General features: G+C 47.5%; 3 protein-coding genes across 4 annotated transcripts; all 3 read left to right on the top strand.

Moving 5' to 3' along the window:
* Positions 1–15,682: 15,682 nt before the first annotated feature.
* LOC120991285 (histone H1B-like) lies at positions 15,683–16,709 on the top strand. Of its 2 annotated transcripts, XM_040420127.1 has the most exons (2): positions 15,683–16,625; positions 16,671–16,709. In XM_040420127.1, exons 1-2 carry the CDS (start codon positions 16,026–16,028, stop codon positions 16,707–16,709), a joined length of 639 nt encoding a protein of 212 aa, XP_040276061.1. In that variant the 5' UTR covers positions 15,683–16,025. The 2 variants fall into 2 exon arrangements, with proteins under 2 accessions (XP_040276061.1, XP_040276059.1); XM_040420125.1 differs by having other exon boundaries at positions 15,683–16,709.
* Positions 16,710–20,628: 3,919 nt separating this feature from the next.
* LOC120991923 (histone H2A type 1) lies at positions 20,629–21,117 on the top strand. The gene has a single exon (XM_040420652.1). It carries the CDS (start codon positions 20,629–20,631, stop codon positions 21,019–21,021), a length of 393 nt encoding a protein of 130 aa, XP_040276586.1. The 3' UTR covers positions 21,022–21,117.
* A 1,573-nt stretch (positions 21,118–22,690) lies between these two features.
* Positions 22,691–23,313, top strand: LOC120991927 (histone H2B 1.1). The gene has a single exon (XM_040420656.1). The coding sequence runs from the start codon at positions 22,691–22,693 to the stop codon at positions 23,069–23,071; it is 381 nt and encodes a 126-aa protein (XP_040276590.1). The 3' UTR covers positions 23,072–23,313.
* Positions 23,314–24,227: the final 914 nt, after the last annotated feature.

Below are 24,227 nucleotides of genomic sequence, written 5' to 3'. Positions count from 1 at the left end.
GCTTGAGACGGTTTAGGCGGCTTATAATGTCACGGATGTTGTACAGGAAACAAGACAATGCAATACAATAATGACTCACTGGATCCAGAACTAAGGAACAAAAGGGAGACCCCTGCATGGACCTGGCAGACTCTCCCTGACTGCTCAGCCTATGCGAACACCCCAAAGGTGAATGGTCGCATATCCACGTACCTCGACTATCTAACACCTGAAGACCCTACAATAGTGAGGGGACACGACCACCGGCTCCCTACACAGACACGGAGGGAGTCAGGGTCACCTGGATCCAGCAGACAGAAAATCACAAATACATATACAGCACTTATCTTGCAGACGACTGGGAACTAGGAACAGCAAGCACACACACTCCAGGAAGTTGTATAAGCCGCAACCTAATGCATTATGGGGAGGAATTTAAAGGGATGCAATCAGTCCAAACACATGACAGCTGAGAGAGGCCAACGAGATGATGAACTGAAAACCAAAACAAAGAAACTCAAGGAGGAAGTTCTGAAAGGTTTCTGTCAGAGCTTCTCAGCTGTCTGGTTGTGACACACACATACACTTTTGGAAGGGGAATACTAGGGCCGACATACCCCCTACCCCGGTCAAGGGGAGGTGAAATATATAGGCACCTGCCTGGTCTGGGCCCAACTCCAAATGAAGAGCACCCCTACCCTGCTTATTCCCAACGATATCCTGTAAATGGATTGGGTTCAGGGCCAGTCAAATCCTGTGGAATAGCGTAAAATTGCCCCCATGGCGTCCCACAATGCCCTCCATCAATCTCAAATGTGTCGCTCCTCGGGAAGAGGGGATCATAAAATTGGCAAAAGATGCCTAATAACACGACAACAAAACCCTCCCAGTACACACATCCAGCACAGGCAAAAAACATGGAATTACAACTGGTATAAGGAAGGAACCCAACTGGCCGGCTCTCTGGTCGCTCATAAATGGGGCAGCATATAGTCCTCCGCTCAGGTTACATATGGTAGCACAATCTAAAAGTGAAATAAAGAGAAGAAGAACAATAAATCAATGAATATATTATCACAATGGTACATCGGGCACTAAAACTTACATCGCACTAAAATATCACAATCCCACATCTCGGGTGGCGAATAGAAAAGGGAGCTCTGAGATGCACTCGCTAGACCTCCTTCCAGGGCTTTAGTGGAGCTCCGTCAGCATGGAAGGGGGTCTGTAACTAACTGTGGTCCATTCCACACTTCGCCCAGAACACAGTCCTGCTAGGTTACAACTATTGCCATTGCAGCGCTACACTGTCTATGGGGCATCCACTATTGGCTGCTTCCAGTGTTGCTGGCACATGGGCGATTATTGGCATTTAGTCTAAGTTCATATTCTGGATTTCATGATGCGTGAGATCAGTGGCACGACTGATATTTACCGTATTTCGCTCCCATAATGGATCCTATCCTCAGCCCTATAGTATCCTTTACAACACATTAGCTTTGGTTTAGGACCTTGGGTTGCCGGGATACGGCTGGGACGCTCTATCACATGACTCGTCATGTGATTGAGGGCGCTTGCGCGGTTTCGGGACTCCCGATCATGTGTCGAATACGTGATTTCCGGGAATCTCGTTCTACAACTCGCGCATGCGCAGAGACAGACGTTAGACGCCACTCACCACACGCATACTGCTGGATGGATACTCGGCTCAGGTGCAGGGCAGGATTCCCTTACCTCCTAACCAGTGGCACAGATGGGGTATTCTGCCCCTGTGGACTGGTTAGGACAGGTGGAAGTTTTAATGAAATAATAAAAAACTGACAGACGCCGGCAGACAGGCGGTACACTAAACTGCCCTGCCACCCTCCATGGTAAAGGCTACACGCGCTCCATGTGACACACAGTACTTGGGCTTATTTGGACTATATACGTCCACTCGAGCCTGTGCAATCTCTATTCCTTCCCCCCCCCCCTCCCTCCGTCCGCTACCATCATCCAGCTGATATAGGAGTGGGGACTTTTCCTCTACCCATGACCCCTGTCCCCTGACGAGTTAGGGGGTCCTGTAGAAGTAGAGGTACCTTATTCTTTGAAGGTTGATATATTCATGAATGAAACGCGTAGGGCTACGAATATATCCTTATATACTAGTCCTTAGGGACTTCTTCATTTTTCCACTAACAACACACCCTGATAGTCTTAGCCCCCACAGGGCCACTTCCCCTGCCTTTACAGGGCCATCTAGGGTGCATTTTTCAGGGTCAGGTTCCGGACGGGGCCACCCCTTGCGGGGATAGGGTTAGGAGGATAGGGCACAATAGGCCAAGTAGGGCAACAACAGGGTTAGACTTTTCCCTGTGGCCCTCAGCCATCAAGACCTAAACCATTGAAGGTCGCATCCAGGTTCAAAGAATTTCTTCTCTTGAGCATTGGACTACACGGTCCGGGCGTCCATCACCGGTAAGACCTACCCTGTTACTTTTGCCTATTGGCATATTACTAGACCTTAGGCGCACCGCCAGGGTCTCAACTTAGTGTATATGTTCCTTGGTCACTTCCACTTTTGCACCACTCCAAGGGCCTAAGTGGACCTGACCTACAGGTGACCTAATCCTTTAGGTCCCTTGCTTTTGTTTGTCTATGTTTATGTGGTTTGTCTGGTAGGGGCTCACTATCCTTAGTTATTAATCGTCCTAATAAAATACAGGTTTTAATACGTTACTGCCCCTTTTTCTTACATATACACGCCCTCCCTGCCCCCAATAAAGAGGGGAGTGACCCTCCGGACATCGTGTTTTTTTCTGTCCTGCGGACAAGGCAGGACGGGTGGTTCACTCCTCCATCCCTTCGGTGGAGAGAGTGTTTTTGTATTTTTTCCCCTCTGGGAGCGGGTTCCGCTCCTCCTACGCCGCCTGAGATCTAGGATTCCTTAGCTGGAGTTCAGTCTTACCTCATTCGGGGTCTGAAGCGGCGGTAGCAGCGTCCCGCATGTTCTGCTGGGTGCCGCCATCTTGCGGAAGTGACGTCAGTATTTCTCTGTTTAGGGCTGTTGGGTGCCTTTATATGATTCAGGGGTCCCTCTCTGGGTTCCAGAGGATGTTTTTTTTTTTTTTTACTCAGATCTAAGGAATTGGCTTTAGAGGTTTACCCCGCCCCTTTGTGGGCGGGGCTTCCTTTTGGCGCCCAAACACCCTATTTAAACATGGTCAGGCTCCAGGTTCAGTCTCCTGGAGCGCAGTTTTCTGTTAACCTTGAGTCGTGTGGTTGGTGCTAGAGTTGTTTGCGTGCAAACCTCTGTATTGCTGAAAAAACTTTTCCTTTATAATAGAGCTTGCTAGGATCTTCTGGGTAAAGATCCTGAAGCTTGCGATTAAAGGTCTTTTTTTCTTGAATTATGCTTAAATTCATATCTCTTCTGTTTTTCAGCCATGTCTTCTACCGGGGACGGTGAGCGAGAGCCCAGCAGGAAGTCCGCTGGCAAGAGACATCACCTGCAGTGCCATGACTGCCAGATCGTGCTGGAGGACTCCTAGGATTTTTCCCGGTGCCCACCCTGTAGGGCCAAGACACTCCCCCAGCTGGAGCCATCGGTCCACGACGTTGTCGATTGGGTAAAGGGCTATATGGAGACCAATATGAACCAGGTGAACGCCTCCATACAAGAGCTGAAGAATACCCTGGTTTCTAAACGCCATTGTCCCTCCTCCCCCCATCAGGCGATGGAGGTATCGGGGTGTCAGGAGGCGAGAGACGGTTCAGCCTCTTCCTCCTCGGATGAGGAGGACGGGTTTTCATTTTTTTTTCCGCTGGAGAAAGCCCAGCGGCTACTAAAATCCGTCCGGTCGGGGGACCAGGACGTTGATCCGGGGGAAGCCTCATCCTCTGCCTCTAGGGGGCCTAGGGCCTTTAAAGCAGATGGTTCTCTCCTGTCTCTGATGAAGACGGAATGAAGAAAGCCGGAGAAGGGTCCAGTGTTGACCAAAAGATTCAAGGCAGTGTTTCCGGTCAAAGAAGATCAAGTATCTTCCTGGGGGCCTGTCCCCAAGGTGGACATGGCGATTGCAAAACTATCGAGAAGGACCCTGATCCCATCAGACGACGGGTCAAGTTTGCAAGACCCAATGGATCGGAAGGCGGATTGCGCCCTTAGGCGCGCTTATTCCTCAGCCTCGGCCTCGGTTGCGATTTCTTCGTCTGAAGTGGCGACTTTTCTGAAAACAAGATTCACCCAGATTCAGTCTGACCTAGACCAGGGGGTCTCTAGGGACGACATTCTGGCCTCATGTAAGACGGCCAGCCTTGCCATAGACTTCCTGTGTGACGCAGCTCCACAACAGTTGAAGCTGGCATCTAAGTCCATGGCTCTCTCAACCGCGGGCAGGCGTCCGCTTTGGTTGAAACCTTGGAAGGCCGATACGACCTCAAAGCACAATCTTTGTGCCATGGCATATGAACCCGGCAAACTCTTTGGTGCAGAGCTTGACCAAATAATGGAAGGGCTGTCAGACAAGAAGGGCAAGTCCCTTCCCCAGCAGTCCTTTCGTGGTCGGGGCAAGGGGTTTGGTTCCAGGGCGGAACCTCAACCCAGAGGAATTGGGGCTCCCGTAGAGGAGGAAAATCCTCTCGGGGTTCTAGACCCCCCAAGAAGTCCTCGGTGCTCTGATTGCGGGCCTCCTCGAGGCTCTTGGTATTTAGCCGGTCTGACTGGAAATCCCAGGTTCCCTTCTCCCCACATTCCCGTAGGCGGTCGCCTACAGCACTTTCTACCTTGTTGGCAGGATCATATCCAGGACAGTTGGGTCCTGCGTGTAATTTCTCAGGGCTACCTTGTGGACTTGAGCAGTCCGCCTCCGGACAAGTTCGTCCAAACAAGGCTTCTTCCCAGCAACAAGCAAAAGATTCTAGAAAACTACGTGCTAGAATACTTCCAGAAGGGGGCCTTAGAAGAGGTTCCTCTCCAAGAGAGGGGAACAGGTATCTACTCCCCAGTTTTCCTGGTACCCAAGAATACCGGAGGTTGGAGGATGATTAGAGATTTGAGGTTCTTCAACCGTTTCATAAAACAAAAGAAGTTCCGTATGGAAACTATCCAGTCGGTGACCAATCTTCTTATGCCGGGAGATTTCTTGGCAACCTTAAACCTCAAGGATGCTTATCTCCATATTCCCATCCATCCTGGGTCCAGAAGATTCTTAAGGATCGCGGTAAACATTGGGGGGGTCCTAAAACATTTTCAGTTTCTGGCCCTCCCATTTGGGATTTCTTCAGCCCCACACACTTTCACCAAAGTGGTGGTCTCTGTGGTGGCCGCGCTAAGGCTTCAGGGCCTGAGTATAGTTCCATACCTGGACGACTGGCTCCTCAGAGCTCCTTCCCAAGCGATCCTGTCCCAACACATCCAACAGGCTGTCACATTCCTGCATCTGTTGGGATGGATAATCAATTGGGACAAATCCCAACTTCAACCAGCCACCTCGGTAAGGTTCCTGGGGTTCCTGGTGGATTCAGTCAGGATGACGATTCATCTCACTCCCGAAAGAAGGCAATCCGTGCAACAGACAGCCCGTTCTCTTTCTGTACCAAAACAGGTAACGATTCGAACATGGATGAAAATGTTGGGACTAATGTCTTCAACCGCTCAGGCGGTACCTTGGGCATTATGGCATCTACGTCCGCTCCAGTCGGAAGTACTAGCCAAGTGGAATCATAGGCCAGTTGGACTCAATTCCGTGCTCTCCCTGCCTTAAAAAGTCCGATCCTCTCTAAGGTGGTGGTCCCACCTCAAGGACGGCAAGTCCCTGATCCAGCCCTCTTGGATCATACTTACTTCAGACGCATCCCTAGTAGGATGGGTGCGCATCTTCAGGACATGACAGTCCAGGGAACTTGGACACCTCAGGAGAGGTTATTGTCATCAAATCTCCTGGAGATCAGAGCAATCAGACTAGCTCTTTTTCATTTTGCTCCCTTCATTCGAGGGAAGGCAGTGAAGGTACAATCAGACAGCATGACCGCTGTGCTGTATATCAACAAGCAGGGAGGCACGAGGTCACAAAGTCTCCTGAGACAGATAGGGGTGATATTGGATTGGGCAGAACTGAACCTCACCCACTTATCAGCCGTTCACATTCGCAGAGTTCTCAATGTGATTGCGGATCGCCTGAGCCGAGGTCTTCCAACCGGAGAATGGTCACTTCATCCAGAGGTCTTCAAGGAGATAACGCTCAGGTGGGGCATGCCAGAGATCGATCTCATGGCAACGAGGTTCAACACCAAGGTGGAGAGATATTGCTCCCTTTACAGGGAGGACAACCCGGTGGCTATAGATGCTCTGTCAATCCCATGGAGGTTCAGGCTGGCCTACATCTTCCCTCCAATTTCCTTGATACCTAGGGTCTTGATGAAAATCAGGCAGGACCAAGCGTCAGTTATCTCCATTATCCCATACTGGCCGAAAAGAGCTTGGTTTACCCAACTCTTACAGATGAGTCGGGGTCAATTTCTGAGGCTTCCCCCAGAGAGAGTACTGGTGTCGGGGGACACCCAGATCTCCTCAAATCTTCAAATGTTCAACCTTACGGCCTGGAGGTTGACCAGTCCCTTCCAAGGATAGAAGGGCTATCAGGGTCTGTCTTGAGAACCTTAGAGCACTCCAGATCAGAAGCTACCAATAAGGCCTACTCCAGAATCTGGAAGATCTTTTCATCCTGGTGTACAAGGCATCAGCAAACATCCGCTGAAGCTTCCATCCCGATAATTCTCCAATTTCTTCAAGACGGTCTGGACAGGGGGCTATCACCAGCTACCCTTAAAGTGCAGATTTCAGCAATCTCTGCTTGTCTCAACAGAGCTATTTCTCAAGACCCCCTTATCAAGAGATTCCTGAAGGGAGCCTCAAGATTAAAGCCTACAGTAATCAGACCTATCCCTGTTTGGGATTTATCGGTCGTGCTCAGGGGGTTATCATCTCCCCCCTTTGAGCCCCTAGAGGAGGCGGGATTCAAGTTCCTGACCTGGAAGATCACCTTCTTGTTGGCTGTTACCTCTGCAAAGCGAGTTGGGGAACTCCAGGCTTTTTCTGCCTTTGAGCCTTATACAAAGTTCCTGCAGGATCGGGTACTTCTCAAATTTTTGCCTACTTTCATCCCAAAGGTTCCTTCCTTTGCCAATATTAACCAGGTGATCTCCCTGCCAACGTCGGCTCCACCCCCCTCCTCTGAGGAAAGAGGGCTCCATACCCTCGACATTTCGAGATGTCTTAGGATTTACCTGGAACGCTCCAAGGTAATTAGGAAGGATGAAAACCTCCTTATCCTTTTTTCCGGTACCCATAAGGGGAGGAAAGCCTCTAAGCCAGTGGTGGCGAAACTATGGCACGGGTGCCAGAGGTGGCACTCAGAGCCCTCTCTGTGGGCACTCGCACCCTGGAAAAAGTCTATGGTGTACCAATATGCCTTAGACTTTTCCTGCCATTCATCAGTGCAGGTCGCTCTATGAACAGCACAAGCAGTGCACTGAATGTAGCAGGCTATTATAGCTAAATGTAACGGATCTCCTAGCACCCCGACCGGGTACCTCCGTTGATAGATGCTCCTAGTGCTTTCCGAGGACTCCAAGCACTCCACTTGACACCGTATGCACTGCAGTCCCCACGAACCGCCGAAGCTTGGTTGAGGTCTCACCGTCTCCTACCCACCCTGGACCTACGACAAGGCTCCAGGCTCCAGTGGGTGAACCTCTCCTAAAACCAGAGAGCAGGAACAGCTCTTAAAAGAGCTAGTAGTTATAGCCAGGGGAGTATAGCAAATCTCCCAGCGTATAGCAATCCCCAGCGTCGATCAGTTACCCAAACATCAGCCTCAACATGATAAAGGGTAAAACAGGAACACTTTATTGAGGGCTACCCGCCCGTATTAATGCAGGTCCCCATCTGGTGGACACGCCCCTAGGGGACCAGAATGAAGACTATGACACAGGACAGATATGCAGCACTGCAGGATAGACAGACACAATACATCCCCACAATGCATCATGGTTTCTTCCTCTCTGCCCTGGAGACACCCGAGGAGTAATCCAATTATCTCTCAAGACAAAGGGAAATCACCAATACACATGTGGGAACAACAGGACAGGAATCACCACCCAAATACACAAAATCCTCCCTTCTGTCTGTGATATAATTATGGATTAACATAACTATCACAGACAGTAAAAATACAGTTTTTAAACATACACTGTAACTTTAAAACCATACATTCCATCTCCATAAAAATTACATATTTAAACTCAGCATACATCAAACATAAACACTTCCAAAAATCACACAAATCCCTCCAGCGGATCAAAAGTTAAGTGGAAGTCCTTTATGACCGACCGCAAGCACAATTTCCTGCCCAAAACAGTTCCATAGATTTAAGCTGTGCGGCCGGCCTGTCTGCTCCTTTAAAGTTAGTATGGGCCATAATCCTGAGGCAAGAGGCTGGTAGCCAGGCCCCTCCGAAGCCCAGTGGCGAGGTTGGTTTCGCCACAATAAAGTACATGGAAGATATACTATATTGGACTGTAGTATTCAGGTTAAATTGCCGTGTTGGCACTTTGCAATAAATAATGGGTTTTGGGTTGCAGTTTGGGCACTCGGTCTCTAAAAGGTTCGCCATCACTGCTCTAAGCCCTCCATCAGTCGCTGGATTAAAGAGGCAATTCAGGAGTCTTAAATGTCTCAGGGCTCGGAGCCCCCTGAATTTGTAAGGGGCCACTCTACTCGAGCAGTGGCCACTTCTTTTGCAGAGAGAAGCTCGATCCCATTGGACGCGATCTGTAAGTCAGCTTCTTGGAGTTCTCACTCCACTTTTATCTCACACTATAGAGTGGATACTAGAATACATAGTTATTCCTCATTTGGCCGGACAGTGTTATCTTCCGCCAGGCATGAGGACCCTCCCATGGGGGTTTCTACTTGCTAAATCCCCATCTGTGCCACTGGTTAGGACGTAAGGGAATCGTAAATTTCTAACGATAATTTGTTTTCCCTTAGTCCTAACAGTGGCACACAAATTTCCCCCCCCCTTTTTTAGTAATTGTGGTTATTTTTGTCTACTTGTAATTACACGATGTACGGAAGGTCACTCCCCTCTTTATTGGGGGCAGGGAGGGCGTGTATATGTCAGTTTTTTATTATTTCATTAAAACTTCCACCTGTCCTAACTAGTCCACAGGGGCAGAATACCCCATCTGTGCCACTGTTAGGACTAAGGGAAAACAAATTATCGTTAGAAATTAGCGATTTTATATACACAGCTGAGATGGTTATGCTGTTTTATTACTGAATGTTATTATCACTTTAGAACACGATTGGGTGAATATGTAAGGGTAGGATTTGACCTTTCTGGGGGACAACCCCTCAACCAATCCGGAATGAATGTTACACCTATATAAGTATTAAACTTCACTTGTAAACCACATGTAGCTGAGAAAGACCTGTGTGTCCAGACGTTGCTGTATCCTTTCAGTGTAATTAAACGCTAAGCTTTGATTCAAGAACAAGAGGGCCGCGACTTTTCTGAAGTTTTTTCTACGTTTGAGGGGTCCCTGAGGCCGGGAGCTGACGCCACGAGCAGCGCCGCCATACCACGGACTATGTGTTCCAGGAAGTGGTGCTGTCCTATTCCATTTATTATGTGGAGCCCTCGGGAAGCACTAGGAGCATCCATCAACGGAGGTACCCAGTCGGGGTGCTAGGAGATCCGTTACAATACTATACTATACTATGCTGTACTGTACTGTACTATACTGTGCTGTACTATACTGTACTATACTGTGCTGTACTATACTGTGCTGTGCTGTACTGTACTATAATATGCTGTACTATACTGTACTATACTGTGCTGTACTATGCTGTACTGTACTATGCTGTACTGTACTGTGCTGTACTGTACTGTGCTGTACTATACTGTGCTGTACTATACTATGCTGTACTATACTATAATATGCTGTACTATACTGTACTATACTGTGCTGTACTATGCTGTACTGTACTATGCTGTACTGTACTGTGCTGTACTGTACTATACTGTGCTGTACTATACTATGCTGTACTATACTGTACTATACTGTGCTGTACTATGCTGTACTGTACTATGCTGTACTGTACTGTGCTGTACTGTACTGTGCTGTGCTGTACTATACTGTGCTATACTATGCTGTACTATACTGTACTATGCTGTACTGTACTATACTATGCTGTACTATACTGTACTATACTATGCTGTACTATACTGTGCTGTGCTGTACTGTACTATGCTGTACTGTACTGTACTATACTATGCTGTACTATTCTGTACTATACTATGCTGTACTATACTGTGCTGTACTATACTATGCTGTACTATACTATGCTGTACTGTACTATGCTGTACTGTACTGTGCTGTACTATAATATACTGTACTATAATATATTGTACTATATTATACTGTGCTATACTGTACTATACTGTGCTGTACTATACTGTGCTATAATATACTGTACTATACTGTACTATAATGTGCTATACTATACTGTGCTTTACAGTACTATACTATGCTGCACTATACTGTGCTGTACTATACTGTGCTATAATATACTGTACTATACTATACTATACTGTGCTATACTATACTGTGCTTTACAGTACTATACTATGCTGCACTATACTGTGCTGTACTATACTGTGCTATAATATACTGTACTATACTATGCTGTACTATACTGTGCTATACTATACTGTACTATAATATACTGTACTGTACTATACTGTACTATAATATACTGTGCTGTTCTATACTGTACTATACTATGCTATGCTGCACTATACTGTGCTGTACTATACTGTACTATAATGTGCTGTACTATACTGTGCTGTACTATAATATACTGTACTATAATATACTGTGCTGTACTATACTGTACTATAATATACTGTACTATACTGTACTATAATATACTGTGCTGTTCTATACTGTACTATACTATGCTGTACTATACTGTGCTGTACTATACTGTACTATACTGTGCTGTACTATACTGTACTATACTGTGCTGTACTATACTATAATATACTGTACTACACTATTCTGTGCTGTACTATACTGTGCTGTACTATACTATACTGTGCTGTACTATACAGTGCTGTACTATACTGTACTATACTATGCTGTGCTGCACTATACTGTACTGTACTATACTGTACTATAATGTGCTGTACTATACTGTACTATGCTATACTGTGCTGTTCTATAATATACTGTACTATAATATACTGTGCTGTACTATACTGTGCTGTACTATACTGTGCTGTACTATACTATGCTGTACTATACTGTGCTATAATATACTGTACTATACTATTCTGTGCTGTACTATACTGTGTTGTACTATACTGTACTATACTATGCTGCACTATACTGTGCTGTACTATACTGTGCTGTAATATACTGTACTATAATGTGCTGTACTATACTGTACTATACTGTTCTGTACTATAATATACTGTACTATAATATACTGTACTATACTATGCTGTGCTGTACTATACTGTACTGTACTATAATATACTATACTGTGCTGTACTATACTATACTGTACTATACTATGATGGCTGTACTATACTGTACTATAATATACTGTACTATACTATACTGTGCTATACTATACTGTACTATAATATACTGTACTATAATATACTGTACTATAATATACTGTGCTATACTATACTGTACTATAATATACTGTGCTGTACTATAATATACTGTACTATATTATGCTGTACTATACTATAATATTTTGTGCTGTACTATACTGTACTCTACTGTGCTGTATTATACTGTACTATAATATACTGTACTAAACTATACTGTGCTGTACTATAATATACTGTACTATACTGTGCTATACTATAATGTACTATAATATACTGTACTATACTATACTGTGCTGTACTATAATATACTGTACTATACTATCCTGTACTATAATATACTGTACTATACTATCCTATACTGTACTATAATATACTGTACTATTATATACTATACTGTGCTTTACTATACTATAATTTACTGTACTAAACTGTGCTGTACTATAATGTACGATACTATACTGTACTATACTATCCTGTACTATAATATACTGTACTATTATATACTATACTGTGCTGTACTATACTATAATATACTATAATATACTGTACTATACTATACTGTGCTGTACTATACTATAATATACTGTACTATACTATACTGTGCTGTACTATACTGTACTATAATATACTGTACTATAATATACTGTACTATACTATAATATAATATACTGTACTATACTATGCTATGCTGTACTATAATATAATATACTGTACTATACTGTGCTGTACTATACTATAATATACTGAACTATAATATAATATACTGTACTATACTGTACTATAATATACTGTGCTATGCTGTACTATACTGTACTATAATATAATATACTGTACTATACTATAATATACTGTACTATACTTTGCTGTACTATACTATATTATACTGTGCTGTACTATACCGTGCTGTAATATACTATAATATACTGTACTATACTATAATATACCTTACTGTACTATAATATACTGTACTATACTATAATATACTGTGCTGTACTATACTATAATATACTGTACTATACTATAATATACTGCACTATACTATAATATACTGTACTATAATATACTGTACTATACTATAATATACTATACTGTGCTGTACTATACTATACTGTACTATAATATACTGCACTATACTATAATATACTGTACTATAATATACTATACTGTACTATAATATACTAAACTATAATATACTATAATATACTGTACTATAATATACTATACTGTACTATACTATAATATACTGTACTATAATATACTATTATATACTGCACTATACTATAATATACTATACTGTACTATACTATAATATACTGTACTATTATATACTATAATATACTGTACTATACTATAATATACTGTACTATAATATACTGCACTAAACTATAATATACTGTACTATACTATGCTGTACTATAATATACTGTACTATAATATACTATACTTTGCTGTACTATTATATACTGTACTATAATATACTATACTGTACTATAATATACTAAACTATAATATACTATACTGTACTATAATATACTATACTGTACTATTCTATAATATACTATACTGTACTATAATATACTATTATATACTGCACTATACTATACTATAATATACTATACTGTACTATAATATACTGTACTATACTATAATATACTATACTATAATATAATATACTGTACTATACTATGCTATGCTGTACTATAATATAATATACTGTACTATACTGTGCTGTACTATACTATAATATACTGAACTATAATATAATATACTGTACTATACTGTACTATAATATACTGTACTATACTATAATATAATATACTGTACTATACTATGCTATGCTGTACTATAATATAATATACTGTACTATACTGTGCTGTACTATACTATAATATACTGAACTATAATATAATATACTGTACTATACTGTACTATAATATACTGTGCTATGCTGTACTATACTGTACTATAATATAATATACTGTACTATACTATAATATACTGTACTATACTTTGCTGTACTATACTATAATATATTATACTGTGCTGTACTATACCGTGCTGTAATATACTATAATATACTGTACTATACTATAATATACCTTACTGTACTATAATATACTGTACTATACTATAATATACTGTGCTGTTCTATACTATAATATACTGTACTATACTATAATATACTGCACTATACTATAATATACTGTACTATAATATACTGTACTATACTATAATATACTGCACTATACTATAATATACTGTACTATACTATAATATACTGCACTATACTATAATATACTGTACTATAATATACTGTACTATACTATAATATACTGCACTATACTATAATATACTGTACTATAATATACTGTACTATACTATAATATACTATACTGTGCTGTACTATACTATACTGTACTATAATATACTGCACTATACTATAATATACTGTACTATAATATACTATACTGTACTATAATATACTAAACTATAATATACTATAATATACTGTACTATAATATACTATACTGTACTATACTATAATATACTGTACTATAATATACTATTATATACTGCACTATACTATAATATACTATACTGTACTATACTATAATATACTGTACTATTATATACTATAATATACTGTACTATACTATAATATACTGTACTATAATATACTGCACTAAACTATAATATACTGTACTATACTATGCTGTACTATAATATACTGTACTATAATATACTGTACTTTGCTGTACTATTATATACTGTACTATAATATACTATACTGTACTATAATATACTAAACTATAATATACTATACTATACTGTACTATAATATACTATACTGTACTATTCTATAATATACTATACTGTACTATAATATACTATTATATACTGCACTATACTATACTATAATATACTATACTGTACTATAATATACTGTACTATACTATAATATACTGTACTATTATATACTATACTATAATATACTGTACTATACTATAATATTCTGTACTATAATATACTGCACTAAACTATAATATACTGTACTATACTGTACTATTCTATAATATACTATACTGTACTATAATATACTATTATATACTGCACTATACTATAATATACTATACTGTACTATACTATAATATACTGTACTATACTATAATATACTGTACTATTATATACTATACTATAATATACTGTACTATACTATAATATTCTGTACTATAATATACTGCACTAAACTATAATATACTGTACTATAATATACTATACTGTACTATTCTATAATATACTGTACTATAATATACTATTATATACTGCACTATACTATACTATAATATACTATACTGTACTATACTATAATATACTGTACTATTATATACTATACTATAATATACTGTACTATACTATAATATTCTGTACTATAATATACTGCACTAAACTATAATATACTGTACTATACTATACTGTACTATTATATACTGTACTATAATATACTTTTCTTTGCCGTATTGTACTGAGATTACGGAGGTGCAATGAGGGGGATTATAGGGGCAGTTTTCTCTACATTAGGGGGTCAGTAAAGCGGGGTCCACACTTCTGGGGGGCGGGGCCATACTCTGCCCCATTGTACCGGCACCCCCTCTGCTGCAGCCAGGAGCCCAGGAGAGAAGTCCTCTGTCATCTGCGGAGCCCTGACCACAAGACGCATCTCTGCTCCCTGAGAGCCCTGTACACACATGAGGCGGCATCACTGCGGCGGGGAATGTGCGGGGACACGGAGCACTGGAGCCGGCAGGGAGCGGAGGACGCCGCCTGTGTTACCCTCCCGGGCTCTCCGCGGCTCCAGCTCCTCCCCGCAGCGTCCAAGCAGCTTCCTGCGGCCCCACCTTGTGGGAAAGAGCCCTGGGATGGGGACGAGGGCCGGGAAGAGAGGGAACGAGCCCCCGCAGCGGAGCCATCGGGCCGGATCCAGCCGGATGTGCAGAACGTCAGGCAGAGCGGGAGGACTGTGGCGGAGATCCCGGGGCCTGCTCCGGCCTCCTCCGCCACAGACGGCGACACACGGTGAGGGGGGATGTCCGGGAGGAGGAAGGCGCGGAGAAGGCGGCCTCTCCTGTCCGGTTCTAGCCGCTAAAGGGCTCTTCTCCCGGGCAGGGAAGCACAAGGGGAGAGCGGAGCTGCAGCCGGGCTGAGAGGGGTGAAGGCGGGGCCTGTGTCCAGTGTCAGCCAATAGACGCGCAGGAGGGCGGAGCTCGGCAGCCAATCACTGCGCAGCGCTCCACATATAAGAGGCGGCCCCGGCTCCGGCCTCAGTGTTTTCTCCAGGAGAAGTCTTTGTGTTTTCTCCCCACGTCTCACACGATGGCAGAGACCGCGCCAGCAGCCGCCGCTCCTCCCGCCGAAGCGGCCGCCAAGTCCAAGAAGCAGCCGAGGAAATCCGCCGCGGCAGGGGGCGCCAAGAAAAGCAAGAAGCCGTCCGGTCCCAGCGTGTCCGAGCTCCTGGTCACAGCCGTGTCCGCCTCCAAGGAGCGCAGCGGGGTGTCTCTGGCCGCCCTGAAGAAGGCTCTGGCTGCCGGAGGATGCGATGTAGAGAAGAACAATAGCCGCATCAAGGTGGCCATCAGGGCTCTGGTCACCAAGGGGACCCTCACCCAGGTGAAGGGCAGCGGCGCCTCCGGCTCCTTCAAGCTCAACAAGAAGCAGCAGGAGACCAAGGACAAGGCGGCGGCCAAGAAGAAGAAGCCGGCGGCGGCCAAGAAACCTGCAGCTACTGCGGCCAAGAAACCCGCTAAATCCCCGAAGAAGCCCAAGAAGGCTCCGGCCAAGAGCCCGAAAAAGGCGAAGAAACCAGCCGCGGCCAAGAAAGCAGCCAAGAGCCCCAAGAAGCCGAAGGCTGCCCCCAAGAAGCTGGCCAAGAGTCCGGCTAAGAAGGCGGCCAAACCCAAGGCTGCCAAGAGTCCGGCTAAGAAAGCGGCCAAACCCAAGGCTGCCAAGAGTCCGGCTAAGAAAGCGGCGAAAGCCAAGAAGAGCGCGGCCAAGAAGTAACCGGCGCCGCCCGCACTTCTCCCCCAAAGGCTCTTCTCAGAGCCACCACCTCCTCCTCAGACGAGCTCCACTCCGCCCTTCTGCCCTCGTTCTCCGCTCACAGCGGGCGGGGGCTCCGGCTCCTCTGCGGGCAGGAATAGGGGGCGGGTTAACCCTGTCAGCGCCGCTCTCTTCCGTCTATCAGCGCCTCGCTGCTCGGCTGATAACCGCCCCGCCCTCTGCTGGTAGTGATGCCGCCGCTGAGTGTACTGTGCGTGCAGGGGGTTCGTGCGCTCTATCCCTGGACACCAGCGCAGCGATGGAGCCGCTCTTCTCCGCACAGTGAATACGGGACTGTTCTCCCCTTCTCCGGTGGGGAGCGGGAGAAGGCGGCCACTGACGGGTTAATACTGAGCAGGCTATGGGGGCGGGGCTATAGAACTAGCACCTTGGCTTTTGAAATTCCCGCTCAATTACCATCTGGTTAGAATTCAGCGGCCGTGGACAAGCTCCGCCCCCGGCTCAGCTGAATGGATATTGTGAGCCCCTCCTCTCTTGCTGCTCCGCCCCCTGTCTTAGCTTAATGAATGTAAATGAGCCCCGCCCCTCCTGCTGCTCCGCCCACCGGCTCAGCTGATTACATGGATGTGAGCCCCTCCCGCCTGCTGCTCCGCCCCCTGGCTTAGCTTAATGAATGTAAATGAGCCCCGCCCCTCCTGCTGCTCCGCCCACCGGCTCAGCTGATTACATGGATGTGAGCCCCTCCCGCCTGCTGCTCCGCCCACCGGCTCAGCTGATTACATGGATGTGAGCCCCTCCCCTCCTGCTGCTCCGCCCCCCGCTCTTCTCAGAGCCCCCACCTTCTCTAGGACGGAGCTGCCGCATTGTGTGAATACATGGAAGCCTCATGTCCGAGGCGGATTATTCCCTCATTATAGACCACTGATCGGGAGGATGAGGGGAGTAGTGATCGTATACTCGGGAGGATGAGGGGAGTAGTGATCGGCCAAAGAGAGGGATGGGGGGAGTAGTGATTGGACACTGAGGAGAATGGGGGGAGTAGTGATTGGACACTGAGGAGGATGGGGGAGTAGTGATCAGACACTGAGGAGGATGGGGGAGTAGTGATCAGACACTGAGGATGATGAGGGGAGTAGTGATTGGACACTGAGGAGGATGGGGGAGTAGTGATTGGACACTGAGGAGGATGGGGGGAGTAGTGATCAGACAGTGAGGAGGATGGGGGAGTAGTGATCGTATACTCGGGAGGATGGGGGGAGTAGTGATCAGACAGTGAGGAGGATGAGGGGAGTAGGGATTGGACACTGAGGAGGATGAGGGGAGTAGTGATTGGACACTGAGGATGATGAGGGGAGTAGTGATTGGACACTTGAGGAGGATGAGGGGAGTAGTGATCGGCCAGAGAGAGGGATGGGGGGAGTAGTGATTGGACACTGAGGAGGAGGAGGTAGTGAAGGACGAGCGGCTGGATGGGTCCACAGAGCCGGGCACTCGGGGATACACCGCTGCTATGGGGGCGGGGATAGGATTAGAGCCCGGGACCCCCAGCGCAGGACATAGCGGAGAATGCGGGGACGTCTAGGACAAAGAGACGGAAGAGCAGGGAGTACGGGCAGACATTGCTGCTGTAGAGGGTTTGGCCGCTGAATTCTGACCGCACTGTAATTGAGCGGGAATTTCAAAAGCCAGGAGATCAGCCAATCACTGTAAAGCACTTGTCCTATAGCCCCGCCCCCAGCAGCGCTGAGTGGAGATGGCGGTGGGCAGGGAGGATGGAGGCGGTTATCGGTCACGGTCAGCGAGTCCCTGATAGACGGGGGGAGATACAGAGAGCGCTTTTAGAATAAAGGAACTGCTCTTACTAATTAGAGCGCTGAAAGGGTTAACCCGCCTCCTGTGAGCAGAGGTGGAGAATGAAGGGCGGAGTGGAGCTCGTCTCTGGAGGAGACATCTCTGGCCTCTACATTACATCAGGGCCTAAACATTACATTACAGCCTCCATATTACACCACAGCCTCCATATTATGACAGCCTCCTTATTACTAGCCTCTACATTACAGCCTCCATACTACATTATATTACAGCCTCCATATTACTAGCCTCTACATTACAGCCTCCAAACTACCGGCCTCCACATTACATTATATTACAACCTCCATACTACCAGCCTCCACATTACATCACAGCCATATTACCAGCCTCTGCATTACATTACCAGCCTCCACATTATATTGCAGACTCCATATTACCGTCCTCTACATTACAGCCTAAACATTATGTTACAACCTACATATATTCAGTCTACAGATTACATTACAGCCTCCATATAACTAGCCTCTACATTACAGCCTCCATATTATATTACAGCCTCCATATTAGCGGCCTCTACATTACATCACAGCTTAAACATTGTTACAGCCTCCATATTAATTGACAGCCTCCGTATTACCAGCCTCCCTACTACTAGCCTCCATTTTGTATTATCAATCTCAACATTATATTACAGCCTTCATATTTTCAGCCTCTACATTACATTATAGCCTCCATATTATATTGCAGCCTTTATATTACCAGCCTCCACATTACATCCTCCACATTATATTACAGACTCCATATTACCGTCATCTACATTACATCACAGCATAAACATTATGTAGCAACCTCCATAATTTCAGCTTCCACATAATTACAGCCTCTACATTACAGCCTCCACATTATATTGCAGCCTTCATATTACCAGCCTCTGCATTACAGCCTCCAAATTATATTACAGACTCCGTATTACCGGCCTCTACATTACATCACAGCTTAAACATTATGTTACAGCCTCCATATTTTCAGCCTCCACATTACAAGCCTGTAAATTACATTATATCCTCCGCATTATATTAAAGCCTCTATATTATCAACCTCAACATTATATTACAGCCTCCACATTACATAATAGCCTCAATATTATATTACCACTACTCCCCTTATCCTCCCCAGTGCCCAATCACCACTCCCCTCATTAATAGCAGATCACTACTTCCCTCATTCTCCTCACTGGCTGACCACTACTCCCCTAATCATCCTCAGTACCATATAACTACTTCCCTCATCCTCCTTATTGCCCAATCACTACTCCCCTCATCATCCTCAATAGCATATAACTACTTCCCTCATCCTTAGTGCCCGATCACTACTCCCCTCATCCTCCTCTCTGGCAGATCACTGCTCCCCTCATCCTCCTCTCTGGCAGATCACTGCTCCCCTCATCCTCCTCTCTGGCAGATCACTGCTCCCCTCATCCTCCTCTCTGGCAGATCACTACTCCCCTAATCATCCTCAATACCATATAACTACTTCCCTCATCCTTAGTGCCCGATCACTACTCCCCTCATCCTCCTCTCTGGCAGATCACTGCTCCCCTCATCCTCCTCTCTGGCAGATCACTGCTCCCCTCATCCTCCTCTCTGGCAGATCACTGCTCCCCTTATACACTTCAGCTGAGCTCTGCTCCCGCTATGAATGGCTGCGGATCAGCGAGCTGTGCGGCTGCTCAGTGCAGGGCGGGAGGACGAGGCTCCGCCCCTACGGGCACATAACGGCTGAGGGGGTCCAGAGCTCTGCTATTGGCTGGGAGAGCTCAGGATCTCGTCGCTCATTTGAATTTCCCGCCTATAGTCCCCAACTGCAAATGAGCTGCTGATCTACAGGAGGAGACAGTGATACAGGAGGAGACAGTGACCTGAACCCGCGTCATAAGCCACGCCCAGCGCCGCTCATTGGCTTCTCCACGAGTCTTGGGCTTCTAATCCACCCAATGAGCGGCGCTGGGGGCGGAGCAGCAGCCTATAAAGGCGGCAGGAGGCGGCTCCTCCGGATCACACACATCAGAGTCTTCCTTGCTGTTTTTTTTGCTCTGCTGTAAAGAACGATGTCTGGACGCGGCAAACAAGGAGGCAAAGTCCGGGCTAAGGCCAAGACCCGCTCCTCCCGGGCAGGGCTCCAGTTCCCTGTCGGCCGAGTGCACAGGCTCCTCCGCAAGGGCAACTACGCCGAGAGGGTGGGCGCCGGCGCTCCCGTCTACTTGGCCGCTGTGCTCGAGTATCTCACCGCCGAGATCCTGGAGCTGGCCGGCAATGCCGCCCGCGACAACAAGAAGACCCGCATCATCCCCCGCCACCTGCAGCTGGCCGTGCGCAACGACGAGGAGCTCAACAAGCTGCTGGGCGGCGTCACCATCGCCCAGGGAGGCGTCCTGCCCAACATCCAGGCCGTGCTGCTGCCCAAGAAGACCGAGAGCACCAAGTCGGCCAAGAGCAAGTGAGCCCGGCTCTGCTGCTGTGCCCCCCGGAACCAAAGGCTCTTCTAAGAGCCCCCCACATGGTCTGTACGACTGAGCTGGCGATGCCGCTGATCTCCGCTCTGGAGGAGGCGTCACACAGGGGCACTTACCGCTCCTGACCTGCTGCGAGTACGGGCAGACATTGCTGCTGTAGAGGGTTCGTCCCCTGTGTGTAATGGACTGCTCCTCCACGGCCGCTGGATTCTGACCGGACTGTAATTGAGCGGGAATTTCAAAAGCCAGAGATCAGCCAATCACTGTAAAGCACTTGTCCTATAGCTCCGCCCCCTTCTCCCTGCGCTGGTGTCCGGGGATAGAGCGCACGGCGGGGCTCACATCCATCCATCCATCAGCAGATCACTACTCCCCTCATCCTCCTCACTGGCCGACCACTACGCCCCTAATCATCCTCAGTGTCTGATCACTACTCCCCCATCCTCCTCACTGTCTGATCACTACTCCCCTCATTCTCCCCACTGTCTGATCACTACTCCCCTCATCCTCCCGAGTATACGATCACTACTCCCCTCATCCTCCCGAGTATACGATCACTACTCCCCCCATCCTCCCGATCAGTGGTCTATAATGAGGGAATAATCCGCCTCGGACATGAGGCTTCCATGTATTCACACAATGCGGCAGCTCCGTCCTAGAGAAGGTGGGGGCTCTGAGAAGAGCGGGGGGCGGAGACAGCAGGAGGGGCGGGGCTCACATCCATTCATTCACTGAGCCGGGGGGCGGAGCAGCAGGAGTGGCGGGGCGGGGCTCACATCCATCCAGATGAGCCGGGGGCGGAGCTTGTCCACGGCTGCTGAATTCTTACCGGACGGTAATTGAGCGGGAATTTCAAAAGCCAAGGTACTAGTTCTATAGCCCCGCCCCCATAGCCTGCTCAGTATTAACCCGTCAGTGGCCGCCTTCTCCCGCTCCCCACCGGAGAAGGGGAGAACAGTCCCGTATTCACTGTGCGGAGAAGAGCGGCTCCATCGCTGCGCTGGTGTCCAGGGATAGAGCGCACGACCCCCCTGCACGCACAGTACACTCAGCGGCGGCATCACTACCAGCAGGGGGCGGGGCGCAGTGAGGGGCGGTTATCAGCCGAGCAGCGAGGCCCTGATAGACGGAAGAGAGCTGCTAGCCCCGCCCCCGGCTTATCTAAATGGATGGATGTGAGCACCACCCCTCCTGCTCAGCTGAATGAATGTGAGCCCCTCCCTTCTTGCTGCTCCGCCCCCCGGCTCTGCTGAATAGATGGATGGATGTGAGCCCCGCCCCTCCCTTCTTGCTGCTCCGCCCCCCGGCTCTGCTGAATGGATGTATGTGAGCCCCGCCTTTCTTTTTGCCCCGCCCCCGGCTTAGCTGAATGGATGTATGTGAGCCACGCCTCTCCTGTTGCTCTGCTGAATGGATGGATGTGAGCCCCGCCCCTCTATTTGCTCCGCCCCCGGCTCTGCTGAATAAATGTATGTGAGCCCCGCCCCTCTATTTGCTGAATGGATGTGAGGCTGCCAATTAGGAGCAGTGGAGACACCACGTGACCCTCTCCTCCAGTAATCGGCGCGCAGTCAGCAGCAGCTCATTTGCATGGCCCGTGTATAAATACCGCCGCGGTGGCAGGAGGAGAACAGACGAGATTTTGTCCTCAGTCAGAATGCCCGAGCCAGCCAAGTCCGCCCCAGCGCCCAAGAAGGGCTCCAAGAAAGCCGTCACCAAGGTTCAGAAGAAGGACGGCAAGAAGCGGAGGAAGAGCAGGAAGGAGAGCTATGCCATCTACGTCTACAAGGTGCTGAAGCAGGTCCACCCCGACACCGGCATCTCCTCCAAGGCCATGGGCATCATGAACTCCTTCGTCAACGACATCTTCGAGCGCATCGCAGGGGAAGCCTCCCGCCTGGCTCACTACAACAAGCGCTCCACCATCACCTCCCGGGAGATCCAGACCGCCGTGCGCCTGCTGCTGCCCGGAGAGCTGGCCAAGCACGCCGTCTCCGAGGGCACCAAGGCCGTCACCAAGTACACCAGCGCCAAGTGAGCGCCGCCGCCGCTCTCCGGACCCAAAGGCTCTTCTCAGAGCCCCCACCCTGTCTCCAGCGGAGCTGCTCCCGGGTCTCCCCGTTCTCACAGTGGCTGCGGTTTTCCTCCCTGTCAGCTAGATGAGATGCGGTAACGCTATCGGAAGTTACAATACAAGCTCCCCTCATCCTCCTCCATGCCCGATCACTACTCCCATCATCCTCCTCAGTGTGGCGCTCCCTGGAGAGAGGCTGTGCGGCCGCTCAGTGCAGGAGGACGAGGCTCCTACGGGCACATAACGGCTGCGGGGTCCAGAGCTCTGCTATTGGCTGGGAGAGCTCAGGATCTCGTCCCTCATTTGAATTTCCCGCCTATAGTTGAGCTGCTGATTTACAGGTGGAGCCGGTCATGTGACCTGTACCAGCGCCGCTCATTGGCAGGACGGATTAACCCCTCAGTCTCCGAGCACAGCTCGTCCCGTAGCTGCGGTGGAGAACACCCGGGGCTCGGGATTTACACAGATTATTGAGGGGTTTCTGTAATGTAGACCTCCGGCTGTACTGAGCACAGGGCGCCGCTGATCCCCTGACGTGCGGGCAGTGTTAACCCCTCAGTGGAATTGTAGCTCCTCCCCGGGAAGATGTGGGCGGCTCTGAGAAGAGCCTTTGTGCTGTGAGGACGGAGGCGGCAGCATTAACCCCCGAAGCCGTAGAGAGTGCGGCCCTGGCGCTTGAGCGCGTAGACCACGTCCATGGCGGTGACGGTCTTCCTCTTGGCGTGCTCGGTGTAGGTGACGGCGTCCCGGATGACGTTCTCCAGGAAGACTTTCAGCACCCCGCGAGTCTCCTCATAGATGAGGCCGGAGATGCGCTTGACGCCTCCCCTGCGAGCTAGGCGGCGGATGGCAGGCTTGGTGATGCCCTGGATGTTATCACGGAGCACCTTCCTGTGCCGCTTGGCGCCGCCTTTCCCGAGCCCTTTCCCTCCTTTACCGCGACCAGACATCTTCTAGGTGTGAGGAGCAGAGAGCAGTGACTGCTCAGCCCAGAGCCCTCCTTTATATGGAGCATGGGCGGACCTGAAAGAGAACTGGGGGCGGGGCTGTTCCTGAACTCCAGGCCCCGCCCTCCAGCTCTGATTGGCTGAGCTCAGAAGTGCTGGTGGTTTTCATTTTC

Source organism: Bufo bufo, chromosome 2, assembly GCF_905171765.1.
Source record: "Bufo bufo chromosome 2, aBufBuf1.1, whole genome shotgun sequence".
Taxonomy (NCBI): Eukaryota; Metazoa; Chordata; class Amphibia; order Anura; family Bufonidae; genus Bufo; species Bufo bufo.
Note: the sequence above shows the minus strand (reverse complement) of the source record. Positions and strands in the feature narration are given on the sequence as shown.

Coding starts and splice junctions, on each gene's coding strand:
- LOC120991285 (XM_040420125.1), top strand. CDS start 16,026: ATGGCAGAGACCGCGCCAGCAGCCGCCGCTCCTCCCGCCGAAGCGGCC.
- LOC120991923 (XM_040420652.1), top strand. CDS start 20,629: ATGTCTGGACGCGGCAAACAAGGAGGCAAAGTCCGGGCTAAGGCCAAG.
- LOC120991927 (XM_040420656.1), top strand. CDS start 22,691: ATGCCCGAGCCAGCCAAGTCCGCCCCAGCGCCCAAGAAGGGCTCCAAG.